Raw genomic sequence first — 18254 nt, forward strand, 5'->3', positions numbered from 1 at the left:
TATGTATGTTTTCTCTATCAAAAAACAGGTGTCCATAGGTGTGTGGATTTACATCCCTGTCTTCAGCTCAATGCTGATGATCAATGTGTCTGTTTTTACGCCAACTCCATGCTGTTCTTATTACTATAGCACTGGAGTAGATTTTTGAGGTCTCAGATGGTGAGACATACGGCAGTTCTTTTATTGTTCAGGTAATTTTAGCTATCCTGGCCTTTTGTGTTTCCATATACAGCTAGAACTGTCCTTTCAAGACTTGGGATTTTGATGGGGAGTGCATTGAATCTGCAGATTGCTTTATGTAGAAGAGGCATTTTTATAATATCAATCCTACCAATCCATGAGCATTCAAGAATTTTCCATTTTCTGATACCTTCTTGAATTTTATTATTCAGTATTTTAAGGATTTTTATCATATGAGTCTTTCACTTGTTTGGTTAGAGTTGCCACAAGATATTTTAAATTTTTTGAGGCTATATTTAAAGGAGTTTTTTCCCTGTGAGTTAACACTACTGCTGGAAGTGTTCATCATCTGAGGACGATTTCTAGTAGAATTCTTAAGATTACGTATGTTTATTATCATATCATTTGCTACTAAAGATATGTTTACTTCTTTCTTGCCCGGTGGTATCCACTGATTGCCTCAGTTCTCCCCATTGTCCTAGCTAAGAGCTCAAGTACTAGATGAACTAAATATGGACAGATGGGCATCCTTCTCTTGTTCATGACTTTACTGTGGATGCTTCAAGTTTCTCCCCATTTACTTTGGTTCTGGCTGTGGGCAAGATATAATCTGCCTTTGTTGTGTTGACATATGTCCCGTGTACCCACAGTTTCTCCAAGACTTTCACGATGAAAGAATGTTCAGTTTTATCAAAGGGTTTTCTTCATCACATGAAATGGTCGTGTGGTTTTTCTATTTCACTCTATATATCTGGTAGGTGACATTTATTGACTTATGTATGCTGAATGATCCCTGCATCTCTGGGATGAAACCACTTGATCATGGCAGATGATCTTTTTGATGTGCTCTTGGAATTCTGTTTGCAAGTATTTTATTGAGCTTTTTTTTTTTTTTTGCATATATGTTCACAAGAGAACTTGGTCTACAATACTCATTTTTAATGGCTTTATCTAATTTAGATCAGGGTAATTGTGGCCTCATTAAAAGAATTAGACAATGTTCCTTCTGTCTTTATTTTGTGGAATAATTTGAGGAATGTTGGCATTAATTTTTTTTTAATCTGTTTAGAATTCTGCTGTGGATCCATCTGGCCATCGGGCTTATCAATTGGTAGAGTTTTAATTATTGCTTCTATTGCACTATGCATTGTAGGTCTGTTTAAATGCTTGTCTGATCTTGATTTTAGTTAGGCAGGTGATAGACATTACCAAGTTTATCCATTTCTTTTAGGTTTTCTAATTTAAAGGATTACAGGTTTTTAAAGTAGTACTTATTAGTCTGGGTTTCCACACTGTCTGTTATTATATCCCCCATTAGTCTCCAATTATATTACTTGGGATCACATCTGTGTGTCTTTTAGTTAACTTGGCTAAGGACTTATGAATCTTAAACTGATTTTCTCAAAGAACCAACTCTGTTTTACTGATTCTTTGAGTGATTTTTGCTTGTTTCTAACTTATAGTATTAGCACTGAGTTTGGTTTTTTTTCTTTTTTTTTTTTTTTTTTTGTCATCTACTTGCTAAGTATTATAAGATTTACAGCCGGGCTGTGGTGGCGCACGCCTTTAATCCCAGCACTTGGGAGGCAGAGGCAGGCAAATCTCTGTGAGTTCAAGACCACCCTGGTCTACAAGAGCTAGTTCCAGGACAGGCTCCAAAACCACAGAGAAACCCTGTCTCGAAAAACCAAAAAAAAAAAAAAAAAAAAAAAAAAAAAAAAAAAAAAAAGATTTACACCAGGGAAGAACACTCACACATGGGTTCAAACAAACAAAAATTCTTTATTGGCCATCCAGCGACTAAACAGGGTGTTCAGGTCCCTGGTACAGCAATAAGCCTTCCTCAGGATGAGGTATTAAGCACATAAAACACACACACACACACACACAAATGATGGAGGTGGGTCTTGTATTTATCTGTTGCTTTCATTGGTTAATTAATAAAGAAACTGCCTAGGCCCATTTGATAGGCCAACCCTTAGGTGGGTGGAGTAAACAGAATAGAATGCTGGGAGAAAGAAGCCGAGTCAGTGAGTCGCCATGATTCTCCCAGTCCAGACAGACGCAGGTTAAGATCTTTCCCGGTAAGCCAGCTCATGATGCTACATAGAATATTAGAAATGGGTTAGATCAATATGTAAGAGCTAGCCAATAAGAGGCTGGAGCTAATGGGCCAGGCAGTGTTCAAAAGAATACAGTTTCCGTGTAATTATTTCGTGGCATAAGCTAGCCATACGGGCGGCCGGGTGCTGGGGACACAGCCCCGCTACTCTTATTACTACACACAAACCCTCACCGACTGGGTTCACTCACCCCACTTAGCCACTTGCAAGAATGGGTAGCCACAAGCAAACTACAGAAGTCAAAAACCAAGGTAGTACATTATAGACTTCCCAGAAGTATGGACTTTGATGGATTGTATGCTCTCATTTTCACAGGAATTGCTGCCTACATGTTGGGTTCCAAGATCTGAATGGTACTTCCATCATGGTGTCTGTTGAGCTAAGGCTTAGTGACCTGATAAGTTCTGGGACCTTATACATTCCTGTAGATCCCCTTGATCTTTGGGCATTTGTCAAATCATGGTTTTGCCTGGGTGCAGAGGATTTATTTTGTCTCCTTAGGACCATGTGTCAACAGAATTTATTCTATTTTCCATAGTGGAGTAGATAGTTGAGCAAGCACAGTCCTATACTGAGAGTTGGAGGAAGCAAAAGGATTAATTGCCCAGTCATAACCTTAAGTAGAGAAGGAGAACATAGATTGGTACCAGTTCTTAGATTTTTGGTGTCTCTGGCCTTTATCTTTCCTGAATGTTATTTCTGACCATGGCTAAACATTCTCTAATTATCAGAACAACAATAATAATAATAAAAAAATAGATTCTTGCTTGTCTAATAAAGAGGAAGTTCAATCCTCTTTAATTGTGAGAACAGCCCTGGTTAAGGAATCTAACTGGACATTTTAATCTTTTAATCTCGTGGCTACAGATTCGAGCCCCAAGTCTCATTAGAGACTGTTCACTTGTGAATGAAAGCTTCAGGTCCATTTTGGATTAAAACAACATCACCAGCATTGAGGAAGGAAAAATCAGAAATGGATCACAGGGAGAATGAGCTGTTGGAAACACCATCCAGCAGCAGAGGGCAGAAATGCACCATGGAGGAGCTTCCAGTCAGGCCCAAGCAGGTCATTTTCACAATACTTTCAATGTGCAGCTCAGATTTTATTTAAATCTTTATTTGAATCAAATTTGGCATACAGCTGTACAAACATATTAGAAACCAAATGCAGGTCTAGTGTACTCTCAAGCGACTGCATTTCCCTAAAGGATATATTGCTCTTGCTTAAGATCCTTGACTTAGGAAGAGTTTCAGCTCGTTTTTGACACATGGCAGTCCTGCATTTTTGGTTTATGCTTAAATCTCTATGTTTTTTCTTGGTTCTTGGGCTGTATGCCAGAGGCAGGAACGGGTGGAGATTTATCAAGGTAAGGAAGCAAAAGTCACAATCAAAGTGGGACTTGGCTCCCCCACAGCAGGAGTCAAAGGTGACAGTTCTGTCCCCAGGGGCTAAGCCATACAGAGAGTGTCTGAGAGTAGTGGAAGTCAGGATGATTTAACTTTTCCCCAGGAGATGGATGCTGCTTTCATGGACAGAGAGACATTCGTGTTGACTTTCTTAATGCCACCCTTGGCATTTTACAGGCATCTGAGAGCCTGGGAACAATGAGGGCTGATTTCTAGAAGTACATTTGTGGGTGTTTTTGTCTTTGAGCAAGCAGCACAGAGTGCACTCACACAGCTACCCCAGCACAGCCAATACCACACACCTAGGGCTGTGGCTCCTAAGCCACAAACGTGAACAGCATAGTACATGCTTAATTCTGTACTCCTTTGAAACACAAGGGTGTTTGTATGTGAAAACATTTCCAAATACAGAAAAGCTACATGATAAACATAATGAAATAATAATAATAATAATCCACAACAGTTTTATTTCTAGGACAATGAAGCCACTAGTGTGCTCCCAGGAGGACCAGTTTCACAGTGCCATCAAGCAAGATGTTATTTGCCTGGCATTTGGGATCCTGGGGCTGAGGGGTGGAGTCAGGCAGGCAGGGTACTGGATAGATCATGGCCGCTTTTCTTTAACAGTGGACCCACAACAGTCCCAGGGTTGTCGCTGCTCTTCACGATGAATCAAACCATCCCCCAATAGAATCTAGGCGAAATATTTTACAGAAATGTATCAGGACAGTGGGTGGCTGGGCCTCAAGGGTTAGACTGTCTATGAACTGCCTGATTCCAGTCGTCTTAATCTCCATAAATAAGTTTCTGGCTTACAGGGGGTTGGGGTCTTTTCACTGGAGACAAAAAAAAAGAGAAAACAGAATAAACATAATTATGCAGCCCATGTCAGTCTTATCCTTAGGGAATCAGAGGACCTGCTGATGACCCCTCTGTCCTTATGATGTGTAGTCTACCTATGCTGGGTGTGCTGTGTGCACAGGGGACACCAGTGATGCTGTAGCAGTGTGAGGACCACAGGGTATGAGACTTCCCATATTTGCTCAAGGCTCCGTGTCAGGATCTCTTTACCCACACAAGGTTGCCAGGTTGGAACTTGTGGGCAGGTTCCAGGCAAACATGCAGCCTGGCAAAATGTCTGATGAATGGTCCCTATGGCTGTCGCAGGACATGGATGGACATAGGGAAGGAATGATTAGTCATTTCTGTCTTAGGGGCTTCTTTATGCGGGTTACATCTCTCTCGTATAAGAGCAAAAGGCAGGAGATTGGTCCAGTATTCGCCAGTCTCAAGAACATACCTAGATCATGTTTCCTTTCTATTTATTCTTCCTGTCTTCCCTGAGCTTTGTGTCCTATATGTAGTTTCCAATCGACATTTAGAACCTTAGCCAGATATTGGAAAACGTTAGCAAGGAAGACCAAACTGTTGTTGGACACCGGGATGTAGTAGGAGCTGTGGGCCTCTTCCCACAGCCCAGCTCATGACTGCCTGGCTAGCTTATGCCCCAAAATAACAACACACAAACTGTATGGTTTTAAACACTGCTTGGCCCATTAGCTCTAGCCCTTACTGGCTAATTCTCATATCCCGATCAACCCATCTCTAATAATCTGTGTAGCACCAGTCTTACCGGGAAAGATTCAGCATGTCTGACCTGGCGACTTGCTTCATCGCGTCTGCCTGAGAGGAGCTGCCCTGCATCTGAGCTCACTTCCTCTTCCTCCCAGCATTCTGTTCTGTTTACTCCACCCACCTACGTTCTAACCTATGAAGGCCAAGCAGTTTCTTTATTATTTAACCAATGACCTTCCTCCATCACCGGGAGAGGAGAGACCACAATCTGGGAATAATATCTGGACCTGAGTCATTCAGCAGTTATAGATGCCCGCAGATGGGCAGCCGGGTAGAGTTTGGTGACCATCTGGACCATCTTCCTCTGATAAAGGCAGGGAGTTCAGGTCCCTCATTCAGAAAGAAACACCATCCATTTGTCTCCTGTTGAGTATCTTTTCTTTCTGTCCACTTGGTCTCTTTGTATATAGATTGGGCTCTAGAGAAATTAAGGTTCAGGCAGGGTATTCAAGATCTGGAGAGGCTGCTCTGCTTCCAGAGCCACTTTCAGAGCAGCTACATTTGCTGCTTTGATCCATAGACCTTTGGGGATTCCCTTTTGGGGTCTTTTACACTACACAATAGCTACCGCTCTCGGCAGACATATGATGTCTCACATGGACAGTATATTTTTGTTGTTCTTATTTATTTGTACTCAGTGTGAGGTGAGAGCCCCCTCTCTCTATTAAGGGCTCCATGGACATGGCTATGACAAGGGAATAGCAACTTTCTGTGTCCACAGGGAGGGGTTTGTCCTTCTCACAGTGAAGGACTGGGTTAAGGCCAAAAGCACAGCCCTTAGTGCAGAAGCCCCTCCGATGAGGGACTGGACCCACACCTTTGAATCCAAGGTGAAAGCTGGACCCCAGCATAGCTGTTCTGTCCTTGGACAAAACTTCTCCCATTCCTCAGGTCTGGCGCTGGACTGCACTGACCACTTTCAGAAGTGCACATACAATGAAGCCTAGGTTGGAGGTCAGAGACCCCTCATCCTGTTGCAAATGGGGTACTCTCACCACAGACGAGGGGGCCAGGTTGACACTTTATGATCTCAAAGTTTTTATTGAGCCACACAGACTTGGCCAAGGTCCCACACAGTTGGGAGTGTAAGTCTAGAATCATTCACAAGGTGAGTGAGCAGGGACTTTTTAGAGACAAAAACCACAAGATTGGCACATTTCACTAGTCTCAGAAACTTAGCACATCCCCAAACCTAGGTATCTCATTGCACTTCCACAGAGTTGGAACAGCCATTCTGAAGTCATGGAGCTTTGGTTATGGTTTTAGAATTTCACTGTCAATTGCATGTTTATGAACTTACTCACCACTAAATAAGAAAAAATCAATTAAACCATTTTCTCCATAACTTTTTTCATGACTCTTTGCCTGCATCCTGTCCTGCCTTTTCATCATATATCACTGTATTTGTCAGGGATGTCTACAGCAAAAGAACTTATAGAATGAATCTTCTTTGTTTATAGAAAGGGTATTTATTAGAATGACTTACAGGCTGTAATCCAGCTAGTCCAGCAATGGCTGCCTATGAACATAAAATCCAAGAATCCAGAAGTTTCTCAATCTATGAGACTGGATGTCTCAGATGGTCTTCTGTAGATGCTGGAATCCCGAAGAAGTAGGCTTTAATGCAGTGGTTCTCAACCTTCCTAATGCGGGGAGCTTTAATACAGTTTTTCATGTTGTGGTGACCCCCAATGCTAAAATTCTTTACATTTTACTACTTTGTAACTGTACTACTTTTATAACTGTAATTTTGCTACTATTATGAATCTTAATGTAAATATCCAATAAGCAAGATATCTGATATGTTACACCCAAAGGAGTAGAGACCCACGGGTTGAGAAACACTGCTCTAATGCCAGTGTAGGAATGGACCTGCTAGCATGAGGAAAGCAAATAAGCAAGAGCAAGTCCTCCTGGGCCTGTCAATCATTGAGCAAGAGCCCACCCCTCAGCAAGGCTGATCCACCTAAAGCCATGCTAAAGAGCTGGCAGAGGGGACACATTATCTTTACTGAGTTAATGTGCTTTTCCTTTCCTGGAACTCCACTCTGTGGTCACCTGTGGAGCTGCACCAAGCAGTCTGTGAAGCTCGTTGGCTTTTCAGAACTAAATCAGAAGATCTGAGCTTCTCCGTGTTCTGATTCTCTTTCTCTTTAGGATACTGGCTAAAGCCAGACTTTTTCACTTCTTCTCTGGACTCAGCTTGCTGCTTGCTGTCATGTGACTCTCATTGCTCCTCATGGTTGAATGGATGTGTTTGACTTAACAGGCTTCTCTGTCTTCCCTCCTTCCTTCCAGTTATACATTAAACAAAGACGTCGTTTGTATTCAGAGCATTAGAATTTTCACAGCGTCTCTCATCTTTAATCAGGTAATGTGCCACTCTTAATTTCAATGTCCCCAGTAAAACCCATTTGACTGTTTCTCTCCTGAAAGTTATTTGTTTCTTACCCACGTATGGAGCTGTTCTTGTTTGCTTTCTTTACTATTTCTTTAAAATTTAAATCCAAAGTGTTTATAAAGAAAATTCTTAAGTATATACACACCAGATAAAATGGTATGATATATTGTGTCAGCGCTGGCTTCTATCAAAGAACTGGGAGTTATGGCAAGAGGAATGAAAGAACATGGTTTCAGCTACAGAGTATTTTGCCTACATGAAAATCACCCACAGTCCTCAAGAACTTGACTCTTTGCTTTGTATGAGCACTGTTTTCTAGGATACCCAATATTCTTTACTAAAACAAGCAAGTGCTCAAAAAAAAATAAAGTAAAAACAGTGGGAATAAAGCAATAAAATAAAAGAGTGAAACAGACCGTGTTCAAAATCCAGAAAACAGGTTCCTTTCTGTAGACTGAAGCAGAAATCTCACAAGATTTTTCCTTTTTATAATTTACCACAAGACAAAAATACCAGAGAACTTGCTGGAGTGGGGTTCAACATCCACTGCACCTCCCCTCCCCACCTTCCCTTTGAACCACACTGGATCTGAAAACCCCAGGCTCCAGCCCACAGGGAACTTCCTTATCTGTGCACATTGAGAGCTGTGCTGGTAGAGTTTCCTTTGTTCTGGGACATAAGGAGCATAGTCCACACCAACTTCCTTTAACTCAACAGACTGCAATTCACCTGATAAAATAGACTAGAAAGCTAAACACACACACACACAAACTAAACACACACACAAACACACACACACACTTCAAACAAACCAAACAACATAGAAAACTCCAATTCAAATAATCCAACACTCAGGTCCAGAAGAAACTCAGGACGAATGACAGACTTCCATGCTACTACCATCCCAAAATGCATGCTGGCCTCCAGGCTTACTCAGGACCTGTGACTCCCTCAGCTGCTCATTCTCTGACCCCTACTCTAAGCTTCAGCTCATGGCTTCCCTTTCAGCCTCTCATTCTTACATAACCCTGCCATTTTGGCCATGCTCTCTCTTTATTCTCCTCTCTTGATCCTCCTCTCTCACTCTCCTCTGCTCTTTATTCTCTCAAGGCCAAGTGGAATCTGCTGGCCAGGTTTACTCTACTCCTTCCTCTCCCCACTGTGGACTCTTCCAAATGCCTCTGATGCTCTTCCTCATATCTACAATAAAACCTTCTCCTCAAATCTACCTTGGAATGGTCATGTACTCACTTTATTCACTGACCAAACTAATCTATGTTCTGCTCCTGTAACCCCACCTCTTCCACCTGTCATGATCACTATTTGGAAACTCCCCACCCTGGACTTTATAAAAATCTTGTCTCCCTCACCTCCCATGCTGACATCTCAAACCCCATCTCAGGGGAGGCAGTTCGTGAACACAAATAAAAAAGCATGCTTTAATTAATTAATTTGATCTTGAAGATTTGAGTAAGTGATCTTTCTCCCCAAGGCTTAGGATTAGTATGTACTGTAAATAAGATAATTGAAACTACTAACACAAAGTAATTTCCATAGGACAAAAATTTATTTATTTATTTATTTATTTGAGAAATAGTGTCACACTGTTTATCTGAAATTAAATGGATTGAAACAAAAGGGGAACTAAATGAACTATGAATAGAACACAGAGAAATGTTATTTTACTGGATTTTATGATTGTAATTCACGTTTATGATATGAGTACAAACCCATAGCAAACACTTATTTAATTTAGAATCACCCACAGTCCTCCAAATACCTGTAGGTATAGTCCTCTCTGATAATGTTATCTCTGATGTCACCACGGATTAGGTGCTGATTTTGATAATTTTATAAGATAAAGAAATGAGGCTGCAGCTGTAGATGACATGTTACAGAGCTCTCATAACTGCTTTGACACAGTCTCTACACAAGCTGTGAGATGACTGGACACTGTAAAGCATAGCTGTAGGGCTTGCTACAAATCCACTTCCTATGTGTGTAGTCCCTGCCACTGCTGATCCCATTGTCACTCAGGTAGGCATGTTCTCCTTCTCCTCGGATGGGAATCCTAAAACAAAAAACAAACAAAATGTCTGCAGAGTCGGCCACTGCATTCCCCCAGCAATGATATCTCACTTATGTTCACTGCTTGTTTATAGCACGAATCACAGAAAGGCAGAGGCCATGAGGAATCACCAGCGCTAGTGTTACACTCAGAGACTTTTCCACTCTCAGGGTCCCATTTGGTGAGCACACCTTTGTCACTCATCTACATTGGACCCTGTACTGTGTGTTCAAAGCATTTGACTGGTGCTCTCTGCCATGTTCACATGATCTTCATTCAGCCATGGGTAGCATCCAAAGGTAGTTTTCAATTCTATCTTGAAGTAAATGCTAAAGGTCTTTAGTAATGGACATTCACCATTCCAGAGAAATGGGACTATTCAAAATGGCTATGCTCATAACAAGTGCTGTCTTGGGTGTTCTTTGATGATGAGACTTTAGAGAAGGATCCCAATGTCCGAGGAGTCTGCTTCAGTGATAAGAGCAACTGTGCACACAGCTATCTGACAAGTCCTGTCCAGCAGTTGTGTGGTGACTTCCTGGGGTTTCAGACCCCTTAGTGGTCATCAGCAGTTCTGTCTGCATTCCACAAGGGCAGTTAGCAGCAAGGAGAGATTTCCAAGTGCTGAGAGCAGACAGCATCTTCCCCAGATGCCATCATCAGGATAAAGATTTGGAGTGAAACAACACTAGGTGACTCTGACAGATGTGAATTTACCAGGTTGTGGATACTGGGGACTCCATGTAACACACAATCAGACCCAAGGCACACCTCAAACCCAAGGGTTTTTCTCTTTCCAGTTACATTTTCTTCACATTACTCAGCCTTTCACCTTTCACAACCACAATTCACACAATCACAGCACATGAACACAGTAGGAGGAAAAGCATTCTGAACACATACAAGTTGTTATATTCAGTGTTGTCTGTCCACATCCAAGGCTGCTCTGATGACTCTCTGTGCAGGCTGATCCAGGCAGCAGAATCCCCCTTTAATCTATTCAGGAAATTCTGTCAAAAACACAGAAAGCAAATACATGTGTCTTTCAGTTCCAGATGAGCTTTGAGTCTCTGTCCTACAGCCTCCTCTCCAGATGGCAGCTGGTTTGAACTGGGGGTCATCAACTGTGGAGCCTAATAACCCTCAGTTCTCAGTAGATGCATTTTCCTATCATAACCCATAACACACTGACAACCACCCATCCTTCTGTCGCCGAGAAGGGCCCTCGTTGAGTCTGTATTTACAGTTAGTAACAGTTGTCACCTTAAGTTTGCAACACCTGCCAGCTCCGACAAAGACTTGCATGACCACCAAGATTCTCAAACGTATATTGGGCCTTGCACGTTGACTATTAGCATTACAGATGAGAATATCCTTGGAATGTCTCAGGGCTACAGCCAGATGTGTTACCATCACAAATGGCACATGCTAATGTGTGTCCCATGTCCCCCAGTACCTAGGGTGGGAATCTTCCTCATGTTTTGAGTTTAAGCTCTCTTTCTCAAGGCAATACATATTCCACAGGAACAAACAACAAACCAACTCCCGATCCTTTCTTACCAACTCCTCCAGACTGTCAAAGTGAGTAAGATGGGCCCCCAGCTCCATGCAGGAGGTCTGGCTGGATGTCCAGTTACTTGTGTGTTCAGAAAAATAAAAACATTTACTTCCAAATGCAATCCAGTCTCTTGGGCACGTGGCATAGCCAGCTTCAGGACTTGCAATGGCCTTTTCTTCCTTTCTCACTAGAATGTGCACAGTGCAAATACATATCATAGATAAACATTTCCATGTCTTGGTTCTTGGCTAACCGTTCAATCACTGTTTTGAGGTGTGTGTTTAGACTGTACCTTTCATTACTGATTGCTAAGAGACTCTTCTTAGCATGGTGGTCTCCCATCAACAAGCTTCATGTGGGACTCTAAGGAAATGTTTCTCTTGTTTGTATTTTGAGTTTGGGGACAGAATCTCTACATGTCCCCCTGCCTGACTTGGATCTCACTCTGTAGACTGTACTTGTATGAGTTTTGTAATAATCCACCTGGCTGTGCCTCCTAACAGCAGGGACTGAAGACACCATAGCCTGAACAAAATCATAGTTCCCCCATGAGTACTCTCCCTGATTGCTAGGATCCTACAGATGATTTCCTATGATCCTGCTTCACATCCTGCTTTTATTTAATTAATTAGATTTAAAAAATACCAATCCAAGTTCCCACTCCCTCTCTTCCTTCCATTCCCTCCACACATCCTCCCATGCCCTCAAGTCCTCAGAAATGGTAAGACACATTGCTTTGTGGAAGTTCCAAGGCTCTCCCTACTATATCTCGGCTGTGCAAGATATTAAATCCAAAGAGATTTGGTTCCCAAAAGGCCAGTACATGCAATAGGGATTAATCATGGTGTCACTGCCAGTGGCCCCTCAGTCTGCCCTAGCCATACAACTGTCAACCACATTCAGAGGGACTAATTTGGTCCTATGCTTGTTCCTTCCCAGCCCAGCTGGAGTTGGTGAGATCCCATTAGCTCAGTAGATTGTTTCAGTGGGTGAACTCATGGTCTTGGAGCATGGGGGTAAGGTGAGAAGGAAAGGGGAGGGTTGAGGAGAACTTGAGGGAATGGTATAGTCAAGATCGAGGAAGGACAGACGAGAGCAAGGAAAAGTATCTTGATTGAGGAAGTCATTATAGGGTTAGCAGAAACTGACTCTAATTTCCAGAAATCCACAAGGCTGATTCCATCTAAGACCCTAAGCAATAGAGGAGAGGGGCACAATCTTGATTTCCCTCTAGTCAGACTGAGGAATATCTTAAATATCACCATAGAACTTTCATCCAGCAACTGACAGAAACAGAAACAGAAACCCACACAGGAGCACTGGATTAAGCTGCCTAAGTCCAGTTGAAGAGTGGGAGGAATGAGAACACATCCTGCTTTTGTAATGACCAAATAAAGACTCCTCACTTCTCTGAATTTAAACTATGGAGAAATACTAGCATGCAAAACAAGGCATGGTCAAATAATTTTTTGATACCAAAACTTTGATTAAGGCATTCCTGTTATCATGTGCACATACATTAAATCCACATGAATGTGTGCTGGCTCTCATTAGAGGCTGTCAGAATGGCAATTATCAAGAAATCTCACAACAGATGTCAGAACTCTGCAGAAATAGGGACGCTTATTTATTGTTCATGGGAGTATAAACTGAAACATCCAGTATGGAGGGTCCTTTAAAAAGTTACAAATAGGGGGCTGGAGAGATGGCTCAGTGGCTAAGAGCACTGCTTGTTCTTCCAAAGGTCCTGAGTTCAATTTCCAGCAACCACATGATGGCTCACAGCTATCTGTAGTGATATCTAGTGCCCTCTTCTGGCCTGGAGGTATACTGAGAATACTGTATATATAATTAATAAATAAATAAATAAATAAATCTTTTTTTAAAAAAAAAAGTTACAAATAGACCTTTGGTGACTCAGCTATGCCACTCCTGGGAATATATGAGAGAACACTACACCATAACACAGAGACCTGCACATCCGTGTCTACTGCTGCCCTGTGTACAATAGGAGCAAAATAGACCTGACCTAGATGTCCATCAACTGAGGAACACATAATGAAAATGTGGTGCATGTGTAACACAGAAAGTTATCCAGTCATAAAGAAATAGAAACTTGTAGAAAAGTGGGGGGTGTACAAAGTATAATACTAAATAAGGTCACACAAACTCAGCAAGAAGGAGACCCCATGTGCTCCCTCATATGCTTGCCCCAGGCTATAATGTACAGTGTGAACAGCTGTGAGAGTGGGCATGGAGTTACATGTAAAAGGGAGAACAAGGAAGGGTGACATAAGGTGACAAGGAAGCCCAGGATTAGAGCAGAGGCCAAATTCATAAAAGGTTATAAAAAGCATTACATTTCTAGTTTCAACTTTGCTGGGTTTTTTCTACTTTGTGGCTGATAAGCGTGTAAAAATGTAAATACAAAGAAAATATAAAACCATAACCAAAGCTCTGTGGCTTTAGATTGGCTCTCCTAACTGGGTAGAAGTTCAGTGAGATGCACAGGGCTTGGGACTTGGTCAGTGTTTGAGTGATTATGTTAATGGAGCAGGGTGACGTGTTCGTTTGTGAGTCCATAACAACAGAGTGATTGTGTGTGTGTGTAAGAATTTCTGAATGCAGGACTGATTAGAAAAAATGACTTTTTCTTTCATAACTTTGCCTTTTTCTTCCTTTAACAGATAAGAATGACTACATGGCTCCTTGGAAGGGATTCTGAGGATAGAAATAAATGATTTGATAAGAAATATTAAATACTAGAAATACGATCACATATTTATTTTCAGTGGAGGGCAATTTGTTGTACTGTTTCCAGTTCTTATACTCACTACCATGAGGCATTAATGAAAAGAACAAATGCAACAGGCCCTGAGGTGACTGTTACTTAGATCCACATGACTGTTTAGATTATACATACTAAGTCTTGTGGGCAAAAGTTTGTTTGTGTTTAGACTTGTACATTAGTCACTGACATGATTAAAGTTGATTTTATAAAACAATATCATGAATCATTAGCTATGGCAGGGAAGCTGTACAAGACTTTAGCACATTATTCTGAATAGTCTAAAACTAAAAGCTGAGGAACAGCGTATTTCTGGATCATTCTATTTAATATTTTCAGACCATAGGTGAAGATATTAACTGAAACCATGAATCATGAAGTGGTGGAGTGTTCTGTACCTTCCCCAACCATATTACTCTTCACTGCCCTCACTGCCCCTAGCTGTAGCAGCTTCCTTGAAGCTCCTACTTGGGTTTTTTTCTTCTTGTGTTCTGCCTAAATTGTTCCCCCAGGATGACATGTCTCCTGCATCTCTCTAGATTGATTCTTCTTCCCAGGGATGCTGAGCCTGACCTCCTGTGCACACCACAGCCTGTGCTGTTCCTTCACTGCATCTTCCTGCTAGACCCTAAGTTCCCAGAGAACAGGAATTTCCAGTGTGTTCTCTCTCCTGCCCTTCCCACAGTGCCTGGCTCACAGAGGTCAGTAAGTGTAACCGACAGTGTGGATGTGGACAGAATGCTGCAGGATCTGGAGATGTCACTCACCTGACAATGACAGAACAATAGAAAGTACAATCACAGCTCCACTGAGGACGATGATCACTGCATAGCAGCAGTGACACCCAGCAGGAGACACGGGGGAGACGGTTCTGAGACTTTGTCCTTGGAACTCTTTCTCTGTGAAACATGAATATAAGAATGCCAACTTCAAGAATTAAGGAAAATAAAAGAAACTTACAACAAAAACCCACTTTACAATCACCTACAAGTACCTGAAAGAGTGCTTCTTCCTTCATAGAAGACCTGGTCCATAAAGGATGGCCATGGTGAAAAGAAGACCAGAGATGCCAGAAACACGACTTGACCCAGGGTCTTCCAGTTACTGAACTAAGAGTAATCGACTACCTAACCTTGAGGATCCCATGGATCTCAGATCTCACTCTCATGGAAGAATGGACCACGCATCCCATGCCATGTGGGTAGATGAGCAAATGTCCACACCACGAGAGTGGATGAAATAAAATACCTGCTGGAAGAAACTGGATGCAACCTTTCTAGGGGCAAAAATGTCATCAATAGTCCAGAAGCTGAGACTTACTGTCCAGTGCCTTGTGTGTGGTGACAGCTGTGGTACACTTGAAGGAGGCATTGTGTGGATGCAGGAATGGACTAAAGTGCCCGTGGTCCACAATTCCAGGAACACACTGCTCTTCCACGAACCCCATGGCCACCTTTACGTGGCATACCGCCCATTCACAGGTCTTTCTGGCCAGAACACAAGAGTCTCAGGTAAGCCCTTCCCTGTGGAGGGAGCCCCACCCCGGGAAGTGCTCTGAGGCTTTTTCCCAGAGTCCCCCTGCCCCTGGGCTCTCACCTGTCATCTCCTGAAGTGTAACACCCGATTCTGTGTTACACCCTCGGTACAGTTCATGCGCCACTGTACCTTACGAGAGTCGGGCAAGGGCCTGGAGATTGAACACACAAAGAGACCAGGGTCATTCGAAAGGAGATCAGCTGAGTGCCAATTTATTCAGACTTGGGGAAGTCCTTAAGTACCTAACTGCTGCACAAGGACCTCCGCCCAGGCAGGTGGAAAATTACCATACCAACAAAGGCCAATGCCCTACAGCTAACCACCGGGGGGGGGGGGGGGGGGGGGGGGGGGGGGGGGAGCACTGGAACAAACAGGATGCTTAGTTAGCTGACCAGAAACTGTCCTCGAGATGCACCCAGAAACAAGGGCAGACCCGGGCCCTACACTGAAGCTTGTCATTGTCCCCGTTGATGGACAAGGACAAGTCCTCAGACATGACAGCCACTGAGCCTGCTTCCGTGATCCCCCATTCACCAGGCTCTCAGGACCAACTTGACCAGGTCTCCTCCAGCAACTCCAACAGGTGTGGCGCCACAGACCACGCCTACAGCACAACCTGTCTAGTACTTCAAGGTTACTCCTCTATAAGGGAACAAACTCAGGCGGCTGCTCCCCACAGGCTGACAGATTGTGTGGTGCTGTTATCTTGAGGCCTTCATCTCACCCCTTCCCCCAGTGCCTTGTGCCACCACTCAAAGCCTCCAGCTGCCTTCTCAGGTGTGGATGGAGTGGCAGAGAGCGAGGGAGGAGCAGAGGGAAGAAATGCTCAGGAAGGAAGGCATCTGAAAGCAAAAGAGAGCAAATGTTGGGTTCAGGGGGAGTTGCGCAACAATGGAGACAGACCACCTAAGTCTAATAAACCAGAAGCAAACTTTATTCCAGATACCAGATTCCAGGAAAACCAGAAGCAAACTTAAAAATAAAAAAATAAAAAAACACCATGGAGCACAGAAGCTTATCAGCTAGCTGAGACCACAGTCAGAGATGGTGTTTATTAGGGTGTGGCAAAAGGTAAGTTTTGAACCCACCTTTTTATAGTAGGGGCACCAAGCATTAGGTCTGAACAAAGGAATTTTTATGATCTTTCCAACACTTGGGTCAATCAATGGAGATCCTAAGGGGGGGTGAGTGGGTTCTAACGTCAATGGGTAACTAGGCAGCTATCATGAATTATGTTTCAGAGGAAATTACAGTGAAAGTCACCAGTTGCAAAACAAACAAACAAACCGATGTCTTTAACAACTAGTCAAAAATGGGACTGCTAGTAATAGAAGAGGGTTAATAAATTAGAATAATTGGTTCTTAAGCTGGGAACTTAGAAGATAACAGAAAGTTTTTCACACTATCTCAGGGTAAAACTCAGATACTGACTGCCATACTTTATAACCTCCATTATCAGAGCTCATTAGTTAAACCAGGTATTTGTGCTGTGGTCGCTGTCTCTCCTGGTACCTCCAGGGAGTGTATACTGGAGCCCCATGCCTCCCCTTTGATGATGCCAGTTTCCAAAAACAGAGACAGTGCCTAACCCAGGGGTCACGTATTTCTGTCTCCTAAAGGTTAATTCAGTTCATATTCGTCGTTTATCAGGGATGGCCAGGACATTACTCTCAGTTTGCAGAGAGAAGCTCCGGCCAATAGAACAGCCAGTGTTAGGAAATTTTTTAACACGAGCTCTCTGCCAAAGCAAAATTCCCAATCAAGCCAAATTAAAGGATATCCAGGTTTAATGGGATTCCTGCACTCTCAGGTGGCCCCAAGCGGAACCAGGAAGTCAGGAATGGGGCCACAGAGGGGAGTGTTGGGGAGGGTTAGGGGGGTGGGGGGGGATGGGGGGGTTGGTGGTGGGGGGTAGGGGGTGGGGGTGGGGGTGGGGGGTGGCACGAAGGGACTTTCCCAGGGAGAAGTTGAAATATACTGGGGGAGTGGTCAAGATTTTGGCTGGCTACCTCTGGAGGCCAGAGACTGGGATTTACAGCCAGGTGTAAAATGAAATGATCTGAGAGAGGCTTCTTAAGCATCTGAGAAAATAGCTCACTGTGAATGATTGATCCTTCAAATGCTGAGAAAGCTGCTGAGAGTCTTTTCTCATTCCCCTAGACTTATAACTTTATATTTCTTTATTTCACATTCTTATTTCTGGAATCTAAATTTTTATTTTATTATTCTTGGACTCTTCACAAACTGACATATATACAAACAGAGCACTCATATGAGGTAAAAAAAAAACGGGGGGTAATTTTTGTCTTAGGTATAACAGGAATAAGAGTAAAATAAAAATAGGGAAAGGAAAAATAAGGAGACATGTAAGAGGAGCATCAGGGAAGAGGTAAAAGGAATAATATCTGAAAGAATTAGAAGGAAGACAACTGGGAAAACAAAGAAATGGGGAAACAACAGGGAAAAGGAACAGAACAGGCCAGGCAGTGCTGGTGCACACCTTACATCACAGCACCCAGGAGGCAGAAGCAGGTGAATTTCTGCGAATTCAAGGCCAG

General features: G+C 42.8%; 1 protein-coding gene across 1 annotated transcript; it reads right to left on the reverse strand.

The window, feature by feature from the left end:
• Positions 1–9672: 9672 nt before the first annotated feature.
• Positions 9673–15607, reverse strand: LOC130886499 (C-type lectin domain family 2 member E-like). The gene is made up of 5 exons (XM_057788393.1): positions 15481–15607; positions 14928–15059; positions 11375–11559; positions 10718–10824; positions 9673–9817 (listed from the first exon to the last, which is right to left on the reverse strand). Exons 1-5 carry the CDS (start codon positions 15605–15607, stop codon positions 9673–9675), a joined length of 696 nt encoding a protein of 231 aa, XP_057644376.1.
• Positions 15608–18254: the final 2647 nt, after the last annotated feature.

Source organism: Chionomys nivalis, chromosome 1, assembly GCF_950005125.1.
Source record: "Chionomys nivalis chromosome 1, mChiNiv1.1, whole genome shotgun sequence".
NCBI lineage: Eukaryota > Metazoa > Chordata > Mammalia > Rodentia > Cricetidae > Chionomys > Chionomys nivalis.